This window comes from Delphinus delphis, chromosome 8 (assembly GCF_949987515.2).
Source record: "Delphinus delphis chromosome 8, mDelDel1.2, whole genome shotgun sequence".
Lineage (NCBI taxonomy): Eukaryota > Metazoa > Chordata > Mammalia > Artiodactyla > Delphinidae > Delphinus > Delphinus delphis.
The window spans coordinates 70,994,474-71,010,613 of record NC_082690.1 but is presented as its reverse complement, the minus strand read 5'-3'; the positions used below and the strand labels follow the sequence as shown (position 1 = coordinate 71,010,613).

General features: G+C 36.5%; 1 protein-coding gene across 1 annotated transcript in view; it reads left to right on the top strand.

Moving 5' to 3' along the window:
- Window positions 1–16,140, top strand: part of SOX6 (SRY-box transcription factor 6) — a 445,733-nt gene that overhangs the window by 388,725 nt on the left and 40,868 nt on the right. Inside the window, exon 13 of the mRNA XM_060018551.1 lies at window positions 14,200–14,308. Within this exon, the coding sequence (XP_059874534.1) occupies window positions 14,200–14,308 (109 nt within the window). The remainder of the gene's footprint in view (window positions 1–14,199; window positions 14,309–16,140) is intronic.

The window sequence follows — 16,140 nt, the reverse complement described above, 5'->3', positions numbered from 1 at the left end:
TATGTAATCTTCAAACAACATGTGCAGTTTTTTACAAATGTGTCTGGCCTCACTTCATCTCAAGTAAGCATTTAGATACAAAAAAGTCAGATATAGGAAATTAACTAAATTTTTGAAAATCTGCAAAACATAAGTTTCTAATAAAATATTGTCTGTTATATTAATAGCATGCCGTTTACAGAATTTATTCTTAGCATATTAACCTCTTCATGGTTTTCACACATTTAATAAAAGATAATAATCTCCTAGCAGTTTTCACTCATTTGTTCAAGACTTTAGCAGGAGTTCCATCCTGAAAGTATTTTACAAAGCAGTTTGCGTGTTCCTGTTCTATAACCGTTTGCAGTATTCCCAAATAACTCTTACACATGAGTTCAATAAATAATTGGAAGCCCAGATGTTTGAAACAGATATAGCAGATACACTGTAGCTGTATTGAAAATACAACTACTTTCCTTTTGTCCTCTCATCAACTTCACAGCATTGCACCCTGCCATTTTCAGTTCTCTTCTAATTAAACCTAGATGAGCATTCGGCATGTACGTGTTCTCACACGTGCCCTTCTCAAACGCAGCGTGTGGAGGCATCCTGTGTTTTTGTTTCTGACTTGAGACATTCCAAGGAGGAATTTTACTTCTTCAGATTGAACTGTAGCATTCTTTGTCCCTTCAGTCCTCCTCCTGATAAGAGAATTGAATTACCGCTTACCATAGCAAATAACTAGAAATTTGTGTACGCTCCCTTCTTAGACTGAGCCTCACTCATTTCTGTGTCCCTCTCTAGCAGCGCTTAACTAAAGCAGGCTCCTGTCCTGTGTTTGATAGATAACTAAAAAATATTAGGTATCAGTAAAAACTAAGTGTGTTCTTGAACTCGGTTTTAAAATATAACTCTCTAATTTTCAGGAACTGAAAAAAACATGAGGAAAATTCTAATTTCATTTACAACAGCTTTAGGTTATTAAATTTTTTCTGCTACCTCTCTCTCCGTATGCAGCTTTTCATTGTATAGTTAAAAATGATTCTTTCTAACTTACATGTCTTGGTTTCTTCCTCTTTGGAATATTTACACCAATTCCTGAAAAATGCTGTGACATTATCAGAGAAAATTTGTTTTATTTCTTTTTAAGCGATAGAAGAGTATTATGGCTACATTTGGGAATTTTTAATTTGTATCTTATTTAGTCTGGTGTGCAGTGTGACACCAGTTAATTGTATGTTATTTTGTGGTAACTACATGTTAACTCTGTTGGAAGTAATGGTAATTATACTGTAATTGATATCAGTTCTCCCACATCTTTGGAAAACCATACAATTAACACATATCGCCACAGTTGGACACTATCTTTTGTCCTTTGTAATGTTGCCATGTTGGAGTACTATTTTGAATAGGGTCCTAAATATTTTCTTCTTCTTTTAAACTCATTTGAAAAATTCCAATTTTAAGATATTTTAATTTTCATGAAATGAAACATAGTTTCTAAATTTTAATTTTACGTAATCATGAAGAAAGCTTCTTTCACAAATAATCAGACATAGTCTTGGGTTATTTTTATTTTTATTCTTTATTTGAAACATCATTTGTGAGTTCACATGACTTTATTAGTACTTTCTATTTCCTAGAGGAGGATAACAATAGAATATGCAAAATCCTGACATCAAGGAGTTAGTTTTTTCTGAAGAGAGGCCCTCTTCTTACTAGCAATCTTTATGTTACTTTGCATTCAGACAAAAATGGATATATTCTGTGTTAGTGCCACCATAAGGAATATCAAACTAGGAACATATTTGCACCAAATTTAGATAAAACGTTTTCCCTTGATTTTACTTGCCTCTTTCCTTTGCCTTTCCCTTGCTTTGGGTCCCTTTCCTTCTATCACTTTTGCCTAAGTTGGAGATGGAACTTCCGAAGTAGCAAATAAATGCTTTCTGGCTAAGTGTGAGCATGGTTTGGTAGGCTTGTTTGACAAATGAATTATCTTTGAGTGATTTTTGTTGAGAATGTGAATAATTGCTCACAATTTTTTATAACATGGCAAAGTGACTTTACTAATGTGTGCTGCAGTGTGGGTCTCAGGAGTAAAAAAGTTGAGTATCGTAGAACTGTAAGATTTCAGAGCTGGAAGAAACCATAGAGATAAGTTGGTTCAGCGCCCTCGTTTTACAGGTGGAGTAATCAGGAACTAGCATTGTTTGTAAAGAGCACGTGTGATACAGAATAGTTCAGTGGAAGGGGAAGGAGACTGGGAGTCTGCAGGCTAAGTGCTGTGAGGCTAAGTGGTGTGTCCTGGATCTGTTACCAGTCAGCTGAGGGATTTGGGGTAGGCATCCTAACCTCCTTGGTCTCTGTGCTGTCTGAGTGAAGAGGCCTTTACGTTTCCTTCCAGCACTAAAGCCTTCTCATGCCCCTTATTTTTCTTTTTAAGATACGTGTTATTTTTGCAGAACACATATTTAATTATAGGAAAATCTCTTAGGAGATGTGATATATTTATATATCTCACAAGTTAAAACAAATACATGGTGGTAATACCTTACATTTTTTCCATTTTTTGTGTTTATGTTTCTGAGGAAAAACTCTTCAAATTTATCAGTTTGCCAGCTAACATTGAAATAGAAGGTATATTTTTGAAGAAAATATTCATTCTTGGTTTAGATAGCTTTGAATAACTTGAATAAACTTCACCTGTGTCTCCACAAACAATATTAAAAGTATAGATTGTAAATTAAGTAGGTATCTGAAATCAAGTACCTAGATTTGAACAAACAGAATTCCCAAGAATTTTTGGACAAGGACATTTGCTTAGCTGGTCATTAATTTTATTGTGATACTCTTTGTTCATGTGATAAATGTTAGAATATATAAAGTCTTGCTGGTGGTTTAAGTGGAGATAAAATTCTCCAGTTTTTAAATCATGTATTCAGTTTTAATAGGAGTTTGTATAATTTTACAATGGAGCTTTTTGTGACCTTGTTACTGAAACAAATAGTTAATCAGAGAATATTCAGGAACAAATATGTATCATGCCTCTGTATAGGAATAAAAAGTTGGAAACCACATATAAGTAGGAGTTGGGCTGCCACACAACTGGATTTGCTTAAATCTGAACACTTTATAACTCTACTTGGGAGTTGCAAACTTATAAATAACCTTGCAATTGGTTAAAACTGTATTAGAACCATATGAATGAGACAGAAAGCATTTGCACTATAATCCTGATGAAACTAATTTAACTCAGTGGCTCCCAAGCCTAAAAGGGTCTCATATCTTAAGAGTTAACGCTACTTTATCATTTATCATCTGATGATCAGTGACAAGAGTCTAAGTGTATGTTACAGGAGATATACAGGATACTGTCCTTGCCAGGAGTGTGGAGAGAGAACTTGCTTAGCTTGGTGTACTCTTCAAATCCTGAGGGGAACTTGTCATACATCATTTGTGAATGTTTGTGAAAGCTCCATAAAACATATCCACAAGAAGTTCTGCAGACACTAGTCCATTTCAGCAGGCATGTGCTGCATGCTTCTTCTGTGCTTATAGGATACAGTCCTAGCTGGAGGTAGAGAGGATCAAGAGCCACTTTCCCTCCCCCAAGGAACTTGTGGTCCAGTGGCATGTATCAGCCTCCTGAGAGGTGATCTGAACAGCTGTGTCAGTCTTTATTGATTCTATGTCTTGCCTCAATTATGAGTTTCTGGAATTTTGAAAACTTTTGCCTAGCCCTTACAAGTCTTTCCTCCCTTTAAGGGCGAACTTTCTCTTTTGAAGAATCCTAGCTAGCTATAGTTGTTAATAGATAGAATCACTTCTAGATACTAATGGCAAAAGCTTCTAAAGTATTGTTTCTGAGGCTAGTAGGACCTCATGTTTGTTTCCTTATTACTTTGATATTTTTTGGCCAGTGACAAGAGCCTTTTATAACACAAGAAGCAGAAGTTGCCACTGTATTAGTTTGCTAGGGCTGCCATAACAAAATACCACAGACAGTGTGGCTTAAACCACAGATATTTTTTTCTTACAATTCTGGAGTTTAAGAGTCCAAGATCAAGGTGTTGGAAGAATTGGTTTCTCCTGAGGTCTCTCTCCTTTGCTTGCAGATGGTCGCCTTCTCACTGTGTCCTCACATGGTCTTCCCTCTGTGAGCACACAACTCTGATGTCTCTCTGTATGTCCTAATCTACACCTTTTATAAAGACACTAGTCAGATTGGATTAGGGCCCACCCTAATGGCCTCATTTTATTTTTTGTTTAATACAGGTTTATTCATTTTTCCTGTAGGTTTGAATTCAGAATTGAAAATGTTGAACTATATTGTAGACAATTTTTAAAGGTCACTTTCAAAAATATCACTGTGAGGGTTATAATGGAAAGATCACAAATATATACCTATGGGATGAGTTAAAAAAAAAAAGCTATACTAATCCAAAGTTTTTCAGCCTTAGCTCTATTGACAGTTTATTTTTTAAATTTTTATTGGCTTATAGATGCTTTACAATGTTGTGTTAGTTTCTGCTGTACAGCAAAGTGAATCAGTTATACGTACACATATATCCACTCTTTTTTAGATTTCCTTCCCATTTAGGTCACCACAGAGCACTGAGTAGAGTTCCCTGTTCTATACAGTAGGTTCTCATTAGTTATCTGTTTTATACATAGTAGTGTATATATGTCAATCCCAATCTCCCCATTCATCCCAATCCCCCCTTCCCCCATTGGTAACCATAAGTTTGTTCTCTACATCTGTGACTCTATTTCTGCTTTGCAAATAAGTTCATCTGTACCATTTTTCTAGATTCCACATGTAAGCGATATTATGCGATATTTGTTTTTCTCTTTCTGACTTACTTCACTCTGTATGACAATCTCTAGGTCCACCCACATCTCTGCAAATGGCACTGTTTCGTTCCTTTTTATGGCTGAATAATATTCCATTGTATATATGTACCACATCTTCTTTATCCATTCCTCTGTTGATGGACATTTAGGTTGCTATACATAGAAAATCCTAAAGATGCTACCAGAAAACTACTAGAGTTCATCAATGAATTTGGTAAAGTTGCAGGATACAAAATTAATACACAGAAATCTCTTGCATTCCTATACACTAACAACGAAAGATCAGAGAGATTAAGGAAACAATCCCATTTACCATCACATCAAAAAGAATAAAATACCTAGGAATAAACCTACATAAGGAAGCAAAAGACCTGTACTCAGAAAACTATAAGATACTGATGAAAGAAATCAAAGATGATACAAACAGATGGAGAGATATACCATGTTCTTGGATTGGAAGAATCAATAGTGTGAAAATGACTGTACTACCCAAAGCAATCTACAGATTCAGTGCAATCCCTATCAAATTACCAAGGGCAGTTTTTCACAGAATTAGAACAAAAATTTTTACATTTTGTGTGGAAACACAAAAGACCCTGAATAGCGAAAGAAATCTTGAGAAAGAAGAACAGAGCTGGAGGAATCAGGCTCCCTGACTTCAGACTATACTACAAAGCTACAATAACCTCATTTGAATTTAACTACCTCTTTAAAGACCCTACCTTCAAACACAATCACATTCTGAGGTATGAGGGGTTAGGGCTTCAACACATGAATTTTAAGAGGACACAGTTCAGTGCTTAACAGCTATCTTTGCTTAGCTTCGTTATTCCCAGACTCTTTTGAAATTATTTTCTTTGGGATTACAGTACCTAAAGAACCCCCTTGATCAAATTCTTTATGTCTCTGTTCATGTAGTTTCATCTGGATTATTTTTCCTAGAGATATTCTTGTTTCTCTAGAGGAATTAAACTGAAATTAATATGATTTTGTTTAACAGTTTATTCTATTGTATTCTCATGAAGTATTGACATTATGAATTAATTCCAAGAATAAATTGCTAATGATGGATTGCTCAGCAATGTAAGAGTGTGTAAGAAGAATATTTGGAAATGGTTGTGGTTGACATTTTAGGGAGTATTTTTGCAGAGCCCTTTTGAATAGTGATAGCTAGGCAGACTTCCTATATTTCAGCCCTAAGCCAACCCTGACCAAGAGATGACTCTATTGTTTAACCAATTTACATATCTTCCTTTGTATTTATCTACCTTTTAATCATCTGTATCTCAGTGTTTTCAAAAAAGATCTGAAAATTAATTTAATTTTAAAGTAAAATTAAAATGAAAAAAGAGAAGGAAATAGTGTTAACAGCATTATCAGGATTTAGCAACCAAAGTGTCTAGTATGTGCCAACATCATGAGAAGCACTGACGATACAGTTGTTAAGACATGGACACCATACCTTAGAGAGTAAGTTGGGGAGACATGTAAATAGATACATAAACCAATAATTTTAATGCATTTTTCTATAAACATGGTGTGGTAATGGAACAAAACAGGGGAGCTGGTGGAGGGCAGTCAACAAAGGATTTTGTCCAGAAGAAATGCTTTAATTAGGCCTAGAACGGACAAACTATAATGTCATCAGTAAAGGAAACGCATTCTAGAAGAGGGAATGGTGTATGCAAATATACAAGGGCATAAAATATCATAGCTTGTTCAGAAAACTCCAAGAAATTCTATCTTCTTGGAATAGAGATAATAAACCAGAATGAGTAAGACGTAAAGCTGATGAGGAGAGAAGAAACCAGATCCTATAAGGTTTTACAAGCTGCACAGAGAAGTTTGGTTCTCCTCATGTGGATGATGGGGAGCATTTGAAGGCTTATAAGTAGAGGAAAACAAGATCCAGTTACTACATAATTACTAAGGCTAAGATTTAAATTTAGTTCGAAGATGCTTTGAAGCCAAGACAAAAAGGAAAGCATATTTGGTTATATAGTTGTGTTGTTGACACAGGAGAATGGATATTGGCCTTTAGATTAGGACACCGTCTTCATTAGTGTTTAGCTTTGAAATATTTAGCAAGTGCTAAATAGTATCTTTAACAGAAGTGGATATTTTATGAGCTGCTTTATTTTTGCAAAGCACTCACACATATAATCTCTTATTTAATCATCACAACCCTGCCGCATGAGCATTTTCTATTCCATTTTACAAATGAGGAAACAGTCTCAGAGAGATCACATAGTAATTAAGTTGTAGAGTTATTATTCTAAATTCACCTCAGCCAAAATATCTATCTAAATTTTGGTTAAGTGACTTAAAATATAAAAAATCCTTTTTGAGCCTCACCTATTCTCTTGTAAAACTGACAGCAATAGTAATATTTTTCCTTGTAGTATTGGTGTGAAAATTAAAGGGAAATACTCATTGGAAAGAGCCTTGCACATAGTATATGATCAGTAAATGACACCCTTTCCTACTTCTACTCCAATACATGTATTTGTGCTACAGAAGCAAACACAGTTGGAAAACTTAGGACTTAAATGATTCATGAGTCCTAGCACAATTTTGGTGTTAAGAGCATATTAAAAGGTAGACAAATTAATAGCTTTAGCTGACAAAATGGTATTTAACAATGAGGTCCATTACCTCATTTCTCACAGCCAGAGTCTTTTTTATTGTGATGACTGACTCTGGGACCATCAAAATATCATTATGAAAGTAAATCCCAGTGCCTCCAAAGTAACTCCTTCCATAAAAAGAATCACCTTTTTAAAAGTACTTGTGGTTACTTTCCAGTGTAAAGCTTACATTTTCGATCCTTCATTAAATTACTAAATTTATAATAAAGGATGTAAAATAAAGGCTAATAAAGTGATAGCTTGTTAAGTCAATAGAAGGTAAATAACATGTGCTTAAGTAGTATTTCTTGAGAATCACATCATGGCAAGATACGTCCAGAGCCAGGAATTAGAGCAAGTCTTTCAGAGTAAGGTATAAACTCTCTCTCAACATTATACTTAGCATTGTCCTGTTTAAAAATAAACAAACAGACAAACAAAAAACTTTTTATTTTTAAATGTGTACTGCTTTTTAAGCCAAGCATTTGTGGTGGGTATTGTCCTCTTCTGCCTGTGTTTTGCAAAGACTTTGCAAAGATGCAGGTGTTAAGCTGCAGAAATTCCAAGTCAGACTCAAAAACCTCTTTTTCATATTGTTATATAATTAAATTGTATTATTCTATTGTGTTCTTCTAAAATGGCTCACTTCCCTCTTTTGCAAAATATTTATGGTATTTTTCCAGATTTCCTTGCTTTGATGATTATTGCCCAAAGAGACATCATCGATACAGTGTGGAGTGTTGAGTCTAAAATCTTTTTCACAAACTTGAAATATTATAAAATTGGTAGTTCTTGTTCCTTTTGGACACACTTGTACAGGGTGTTGTGATTTACGTGGATTAATCAATTATGTGGGCTTGTAAAAACCTGAAAGTATTTATGGACACTAACAGTAAATGCTACGTAAGATATATAGAAAAGGTGCAAGACACAATCCCTGGCTTGAAGAATCTTTTGATGTTGTTAGGGGAGAGTTGGAGGTGCACATGAAGCAAAGCTCAATTCTTTAATAATAGTATGTAACTAGGGACTAATTATATAAGGAAAGTTAGGAATTTTTGCATATCAGAAAGTAAATCAGAGAGGTTATAGAGGTAATGGACAACTTGGACTTTTCAATATGAATAGAACTTGGCAAGGAAGAAGAGAGAAGGAAGCATCATTCTAGTGGGCATGGGGAAGAGGAAGCAGGCCTTATCATGGTATTATTATACCTGAGCAGAGGATGTATGATGGGAGAGTTGTAGGAAATTGAGTTTCAAAAGACGTGTGGGGAATAGTGTATAAAGGACCTTGAAACTCCTCCAAGTAGAGGAGTTTGGATAAAATGCAATAGAAAATAGGAAACCATGGAAGGTTTTAAATCAGAGCCATGAAGTGGAACCCTGTGAGGAGTGAGAGCAGATGCGGGGGTCAGTGTCAAGTTTCAGACAGACCAGAGAGGAGGTGCGGCAGTAATGTAGGAGTGCAGGTGTGAGGGTCTGCGCTGGGATCGGTGATGAGGGAGGGCATGGAGGGAAAGGACCAGTGCAAGAGGCTCTGCAGAAGAAAAATCAGCAAGCCTGGAAGATTAAGTGGGCACAGAGGGGCAAGGAAAGCACTGAGACAAATAGTACTGACCAGTTGGTATTGATGTAAACAGAGGATGGGAAGGGGAGTTGTGTAAGGCGAAATCTGCTTTTGCAGGGAAGTCTTTACTTTTGAGAAAGAGTTTTCCAGGATTGGAAAGACACTAAAGCTTGGAGCCGGGATGAAAGGGCAAACCTTCTTTTGGATAGTATTCAACAACTCAGACATAGCGGAAACTTTAAGGGTAGGTAGTATCCCAGAATATTGTGGTGGCCTTAGAGAATTTCTATTCATAATGCATATATTTGTTATTTCTCTTAGAAAACTGCTTCAGGAATACACAGAAACATGATTGGTAGCACTGTAGTATTAATCTTCCCTGCAAAATTCCTTATTATTACAAATTTGAATGGTTTTAAATGTTCTTTAGTATTTAAATAAGTATTTTAGGACATAACAGCAAAATTCTTATTTACTCAAAAAATATTCATACCAAAATCCCCATGTAGGAGATAGGTGGTTCTAAATTTGTGATTAAATGAGCGTAGAATTTTCTATTTTCTATCTTCTGTATAGCAAATAGAAGTATGATATATATAATATGTATGTATTTGTAGAATATTATAAAATATTTGTATAAAATATATATACTAATATTCTATGAACAGAATATTTGAGAGCTAGTGTAGAGTATACTAATTAAAATGAAACTTACATGTGAAAGTAACATGAGATTTTTTTACCCATTTTTGCTGAAATATAAGTAATGGCCTCTTAGGTGTGTGTTCTGTGATTGCTATGGATGACCTCATATTCAGACATTCTTTGGAAAAGACCTTTGAATACAGATCGGTAAAGTACCTCTCATTGAGACCACTGGAATAAAATGCATCACATCATTTTCCAGCCATGTCTGCCTGTCAAATGAAATATATTTGTTTGTAAGGCAACAAACAAAAAGCCTCTCTCAGCATGTACAATTTTCCACTTCAGTTTGTGGAAAAGAGGACCATGTTGAAATCATTTGAGGAGGGTATAGGTTGGTCAGTCTTGGAAATCCAGAGGGAGGGTGCCCAGTGCATTGTTACCTTTCACATGTTGTTTTTCAGGAGATGGCTGTAATCAGTCATCTCACATATGGTTTGGAAAAGGCTTGTCTCACTGGCAAGCAAACAGTTATTTAAGTACACAATCCACTCTACTACTGAAACAGTTTTGCCAAACTTATCCAAGTATTCTCACATGCTTAAAGATGGTATAAATATCATTTATTGCTAGCAGTTTTCTTCAGACTATATGGAATGTCTTCCTGCTGCCTGCTCTAAGTGTCCCAGTTTACATTATGGCCTTTACTGCCTCTGTTTGATGGAGTGATCAGTAAAAATTTAATGACACTATAAAATAATAAAAATGTCATTAATTTACCACGGACCTTGGATGCAGTGGTTGTAAAATTACATTAATAAACAGAATTTTTTTTTACAACAAAAAGCATTGTTACGTGGGAACATATAAATAACACACATAAATTTAAGAGCAATTTTACTGTTAGCACACACATTATTATGGAATAGCCAGTAAGTGTATAAAACATAGTATATAAAATTTTATTAAAATATACTGTGCACATCAAAAATTCAGCTTTTATCTAAGTGCAAAGAAAAGCCATTATTATGTGCTTACTGTTTCATTGCTGTTCTTTCCCCATATCACAATTTTACATTTGTTGCCAGTGAGAGGGAGTTGATTTTTTTTACTAGATGAAAATAAACCTCTGTTTTTTCAGTTATCCCAAATTCATTCTCTCTCTCCACCCGTGCAAAGACAGAAATGATCAATCTTGCCATGGTAGGGAGGGAAAAGTTACTAATTTAATGCAAAGTTAAAAATAATGCCTGAGGAGTTGAATGGTTTGTTCAGTGACACTGGAAATAAGGGATAATAATGCAGCAGTCTATCTGTCATCAGTGAGGCTGCCCCGTCATTGACTCTGATAATATGTGAAGATGATGAATGCTACCGTCTTGTGGCTTGTAACATTTAACATTCATCAGCTCTCACTAAAGGGGGCTTTATCATTTAAATATCTTTATTTAATATGCAACATCTACCTCATACATCATAATTTCAAAGCACTTAGAGAGCCAATAGTCCTACAACACAGCAGAGCTGACTTTAATTTTTTTCAATAACTTTTATGTTGCCTGCATGTTTGTGACTGACAGTGCATAAGTAAGTGTCTGATCACATCACTGCATGTAAAACGCACATTTCACTGTCATCATGAAGACTGGGAAGTTTTCCTGCCTGGAGGGGTTGAGATTAAAATTAGCATTGAGGTGTTTTGTTTATATCTCCAAAATATCTACTTGCGAGCTATGTAATTTGCGAGAGCTAGTTCAAGTGCATGGAAAACTTGTAGTTAAGAGCTTGCCACCCACTGTCTATGTTTTCCTTATTGGGGCATACCCATTGGCACTTAATGGCCAGAAGTTGAGGGCCTCTTGGAACTAAAGTATCCTTGAAATTCTCTCTGTGCCTCTGTCCACATTCTGTATTTACTAGGCTCATGTTCAACCTCACTGGTAAAATCTTTGCTTAGCTCAGCTGCCCAGAGCTAACTTGTAGACATCAGACCCTCTTATCTTATGGTTATGTGGCTGGCAAATAAATATTCTGAGCTATTCTTTGAAGAAAAGAAGGAAATCTTCTGGGAGACTAGGTAGAAATTTATATGAAAGGGCATGGCTTTGCAGGGTCCTTCTTTAATCTCAAACACAAGTGCTTAATATTACCAAATATAAAATGCAGCCCACTGCCCAAAACAATTTTTATCATCGATTTATTTTCTGCCTATTTAACAAGTGTTTCATAGGATATTCTTCCTCGACTTCTACTCTGTCAAAATATTGATATTTTATAAGGAAAGTATCTCTGCAGAATAATTTTTTTTTTCAATGAAGTCAGAAAAATGTATGACTTCAAAGACACTGTGAATATGTTGTTGAATGTTCTGAATGTTTTTTGTTATGATTAAAAACAAGCTGATAATACTGAATTGTGAGTGCACTTCACTTTTTATAAAAGAAAAGATATTATCATCATGTAAGCTTTGTTGTCTTAGGATTTTACAAACCATGGCATGTAATTTTCCCTCTTCTCCTTCCTTGTCAAAATATTGATATTCTTTCAGGAACTTTATTTATTTTTTTTTACTGAGAATATTTTTCCGGTAAAATCAAAGAGAATGAATGACTAGAAAGATACTTGAAATATGCATATTGATAGGTAGCACAGTCTGTTGATTTTCAGAGAAAGTTGTTTTTCCCCCCATGAAAATACAGATAAAGGTTGTTCTTCCAAGAAGATTGCAGGTGTCACATCAAAACTCCTTCTGCATTTAACATAGGGAAAGCATTCACATGCAAACATTTGAAATGCGAAACAATGTGATAAAACAAAGGTTGAGTATTTTGCTTTCCCTGGTACTGCTTATTTTCACTTTAATTCTTTTTCTTTACATCATGACAACCAAAAGTGCTACTCAAAAATAGAAATTGGCTGATTAAAAACAGCTGTCCTCCCCCCTACAATGTGTGAAACTCTCGTCTGGCTTGTGGTTGCTCTTTGTTGTGGCCTGCATCTGGGTTAATTTGTTCTTGTGCAGCGGCAGTGTCACATAAGAAGATATTGGGGAACCATACCTAATTTGCTTTTTATTTTCACTCTGTTTTTTATAAGTGTGGTGTTTCAGAGGTTTCCCCACATACCGCTATTGTAACTAGTTAGTATTACCCAGTTGGGGAAATTCATGATCATAATTTTGTTGCAGTCTTTCATAGAAATGTTGCTAGATTAAAGCAAGGTTTATACTGTGTTTTCTTCCAACACAGATTTCAACATATTCCATGATGAAGGGGAACTGGAAGACTTCCTGCACAATTTGACTGATGGGAATTAATTATAGAAATATAATGATATTCAAAAATAATCATATTAGAAAGCACAAATGTAGTGAGACTGTACAAATGAGACACAGCCTCTATCAAGTAATTGTATGTTTGCTCTTTAAGAATATTTCCAAGTTTCTAAACATCTTACAGAAGAGAACACTCAGAGTGTTTCCGTCTAATGCCGAACATGCCTAGTACAGAACTAGGTCATTGAACAATAGACTGAACAGCAATCAGTCCTCTACTGCTGCATAATGCATTAAGTATAACATGCAGAAACCATTCCCGGAGCTGGAAGCTGCTATTTCATGTCTGTAAATTCAAGCTGACATGACATTTAATATTGTTTCATAGTAATGAACAACAAGGTTTCATTCATTCATAAGCACAGCACAAAGCCAAGTTTGAGTCTGGAGAGTAGCAAGGAGGAGAGAAGGGGACACGTGCTGTGTTTCTGCAGACAGGAACACCATGTTAATTATGATCAATGAGCCCTCTGCTACTGATCCAGAGAGCTACAGGAGGAGAGTTCACTGTGATGTTTCAGACTCCTGATCCTAGAAGAACAGGTTAACAATTAAAGCATCTCTGTGTTTCCCTACTGTAATGGCAAGAGTGTTTAACTTTCCTGACTCAAGGCCTGACTAGGAGTAATGTTCTCCTTTTCACTTACCAGGAAGTTACAGTTCAAACTCCACAGCAAAATAATAGTATCAAAGCCATCATCTAGTCTGCCTGCTTCGAAATATTTGTTTCTGAAATCTTCTTGCCTAAAATTCTGATTCGTATTTTTCCAGGAGTACCAATGCAAACTATGATCTCTAAAAAGGAAAATTCCTCTCCCATTGAATAACAGTATATTTTAATGGAAACTGCTCTTTCAAATATTGCAGTTTTGGCTCACACCTTTCATTTGCATTCCTTTTAGAATACTGGAGCAAATCCAACAGAGAGATGTGCAGTACAGTACAGCCCTGGCAGGTTACCTGCCACAGATTTCCTTTCCTTATAGGTACTATGGTTTAGGTGCTGTCAACACTGTCAGTGCCATAAACAGGCTTTAGTGGAATCTTCCTGAAAAGTTTTCTGAGCTCAAGTTGGTCAGAAATGATGTTTGTAAATCCAAGTTTTGTCCATTAAGAAAGATAGAAACTGGAAGGAAAAAGTGGCTGCTTTGGAAGCTAGTATAAGTCTCTGATTATTCTTTCCTCTAGGAAAGAACACGCTTTGAAAATTTGGGGCCCCAGTTAACAGGAAAGTCAAGTGAAGATGGAAAGCTGGGCCCAGGTGTCATCGATCTTACTCGGCCAGAAGATGCAGAGGGTGAGTGGCTTTTCTGTTCTGCTGCTCTGTGTGTTTCTAGAGGTGTGCCTGAGGCAGATGTAGGATCTTCATGGTCTTTCTTGGGAGTCACCAGATCAATTTTCTTGGCAAATCAGAAAAATGTTAGGCTTCATTATATGTTATAGTTGAGGACTTTGAAATTCAGCTAGATTGTGTGTTACTGAACACATAGCAATCCAAATACTTCAAGGTGCCATTTTAAAGTTTTAAAATAAAAGAACCCTCTACATTTCAATGAACAACAGAATTCTGTGTTTCATCCACCTCATGACATTCTTATTAAAAAAAAAGGGACAAACATACAAAGGAGGATTTTTTACCCCCAAATCAAGTGATTCCCAGGTGCAATCAAACCGTTTTGGAAACTAAATTATAGTTTGAAGCAGATCTAGCATAAAATTAATAATTGCTTGGGCAAGGCCCAGCCTGTGTCTGGGTACTAACCGTTATACAGTCTTTTGAAAGTCAGGATGGAAAAGACTAGCTTTACTCTCAATGTGTTTACCCACAGCACCATCAGCCTGTCCGCTCCTCTTTCTTTTCTGTTTGTTTGTTTTAAATACACAAGCAGCAAAACAGCAGAGATTGCTCCCCAGAGGCTGTTTACAATCTATGAGTTAAGTCAGCACTTTAGTAGTAGCGTTGCCTGGTTATTTACTGTGTCATCCCAGAGCAGGGACTGGTCTTCCCGTTAGCTGTTCCTGTGTCAGAATCCCTCCCACCAGTCAGGGAAGATTATTTGTTCTCTTTAGAGTAACACAATACTTCATCCATCTCAGGTCCCAGCTAAAGTCCTTTAGCTTGAGGGGAAAAATCTTACTATTATCCCTTTTATTGGCAGGATTCCTTCCAGGACCCTAATCCCTTGAAAACACATGAAGACATTTCATAGCAGCATCTGAACTGAGCATGGCTTCTAGTGATAGCTTGGGGCCATCCGAGGCAGTTCAGAAATCCCTGGCATGAGCACTAAGAGATGGGTAGTATCAGACATTAGGAAGTACTTCAGAGAGTTTTCAGAAGGCAGGTTTTTCATGCCAGTGGGAGAGACTAATGTTTAATGATAGTCCTGGGTACAAGGTGTTAAAATAAACTCTGATTGGTATGTGCATGTGTGAGGGGAGTGGGGAAGGAAGGGAAGGGAAGAGGAAAAGGAAGTGGGGGAGCAGGAAAGGAGGAATAAAGAGGACTCAAAACCAGAAATATACTCACTGTCTTCCATGCAGAATGTGTACTGAGAGCACGGTGACACTGACATTTTTATAGGCACTTAGAAGTACATGATATCCCCCCTGGTGAGGATTGAGGTTCCGTGGTCTAGGGAACTAGTTATTCAGGTGTGGCACATCTCAATTTTGTTGGAAGATGGTACTACAGAGTACCTTAATCTTTGACCAGACACAGTGAAATAATACTTTTCATCACTTTGGAGTATTCAGTCTGTTAATTTTTCTGTAGACTAGGAGTTACAGAGTTCTATTGCCTTATCCTTGTTCTAACAGAGTTTTCTTAATCTGTCATTCAGCTTTCTTCACTTACTTCTTGCTTTTGTTTTTTTTTGTTTTTTTTTTGCGGTACGCGGGCCTCTCACTGTTGTGGCCTCTCCCGTTGCGGAGCACAGGCTCCGGAGGCGCAGGCTCAGCGGCCATGGCTCACGGGCCCAGCTGCTCCGCGGCATGTGGGATCTTCCCAGACCGGGGCACGAACCCGTGTCCCCTGCATCGGCAGGCGGACTCTCAACCACTGCACCACCAGGGAAGCCCTTCACTTACTTCTTAACTGTACAATAGGTATAAAGTCATTTGCCTCTC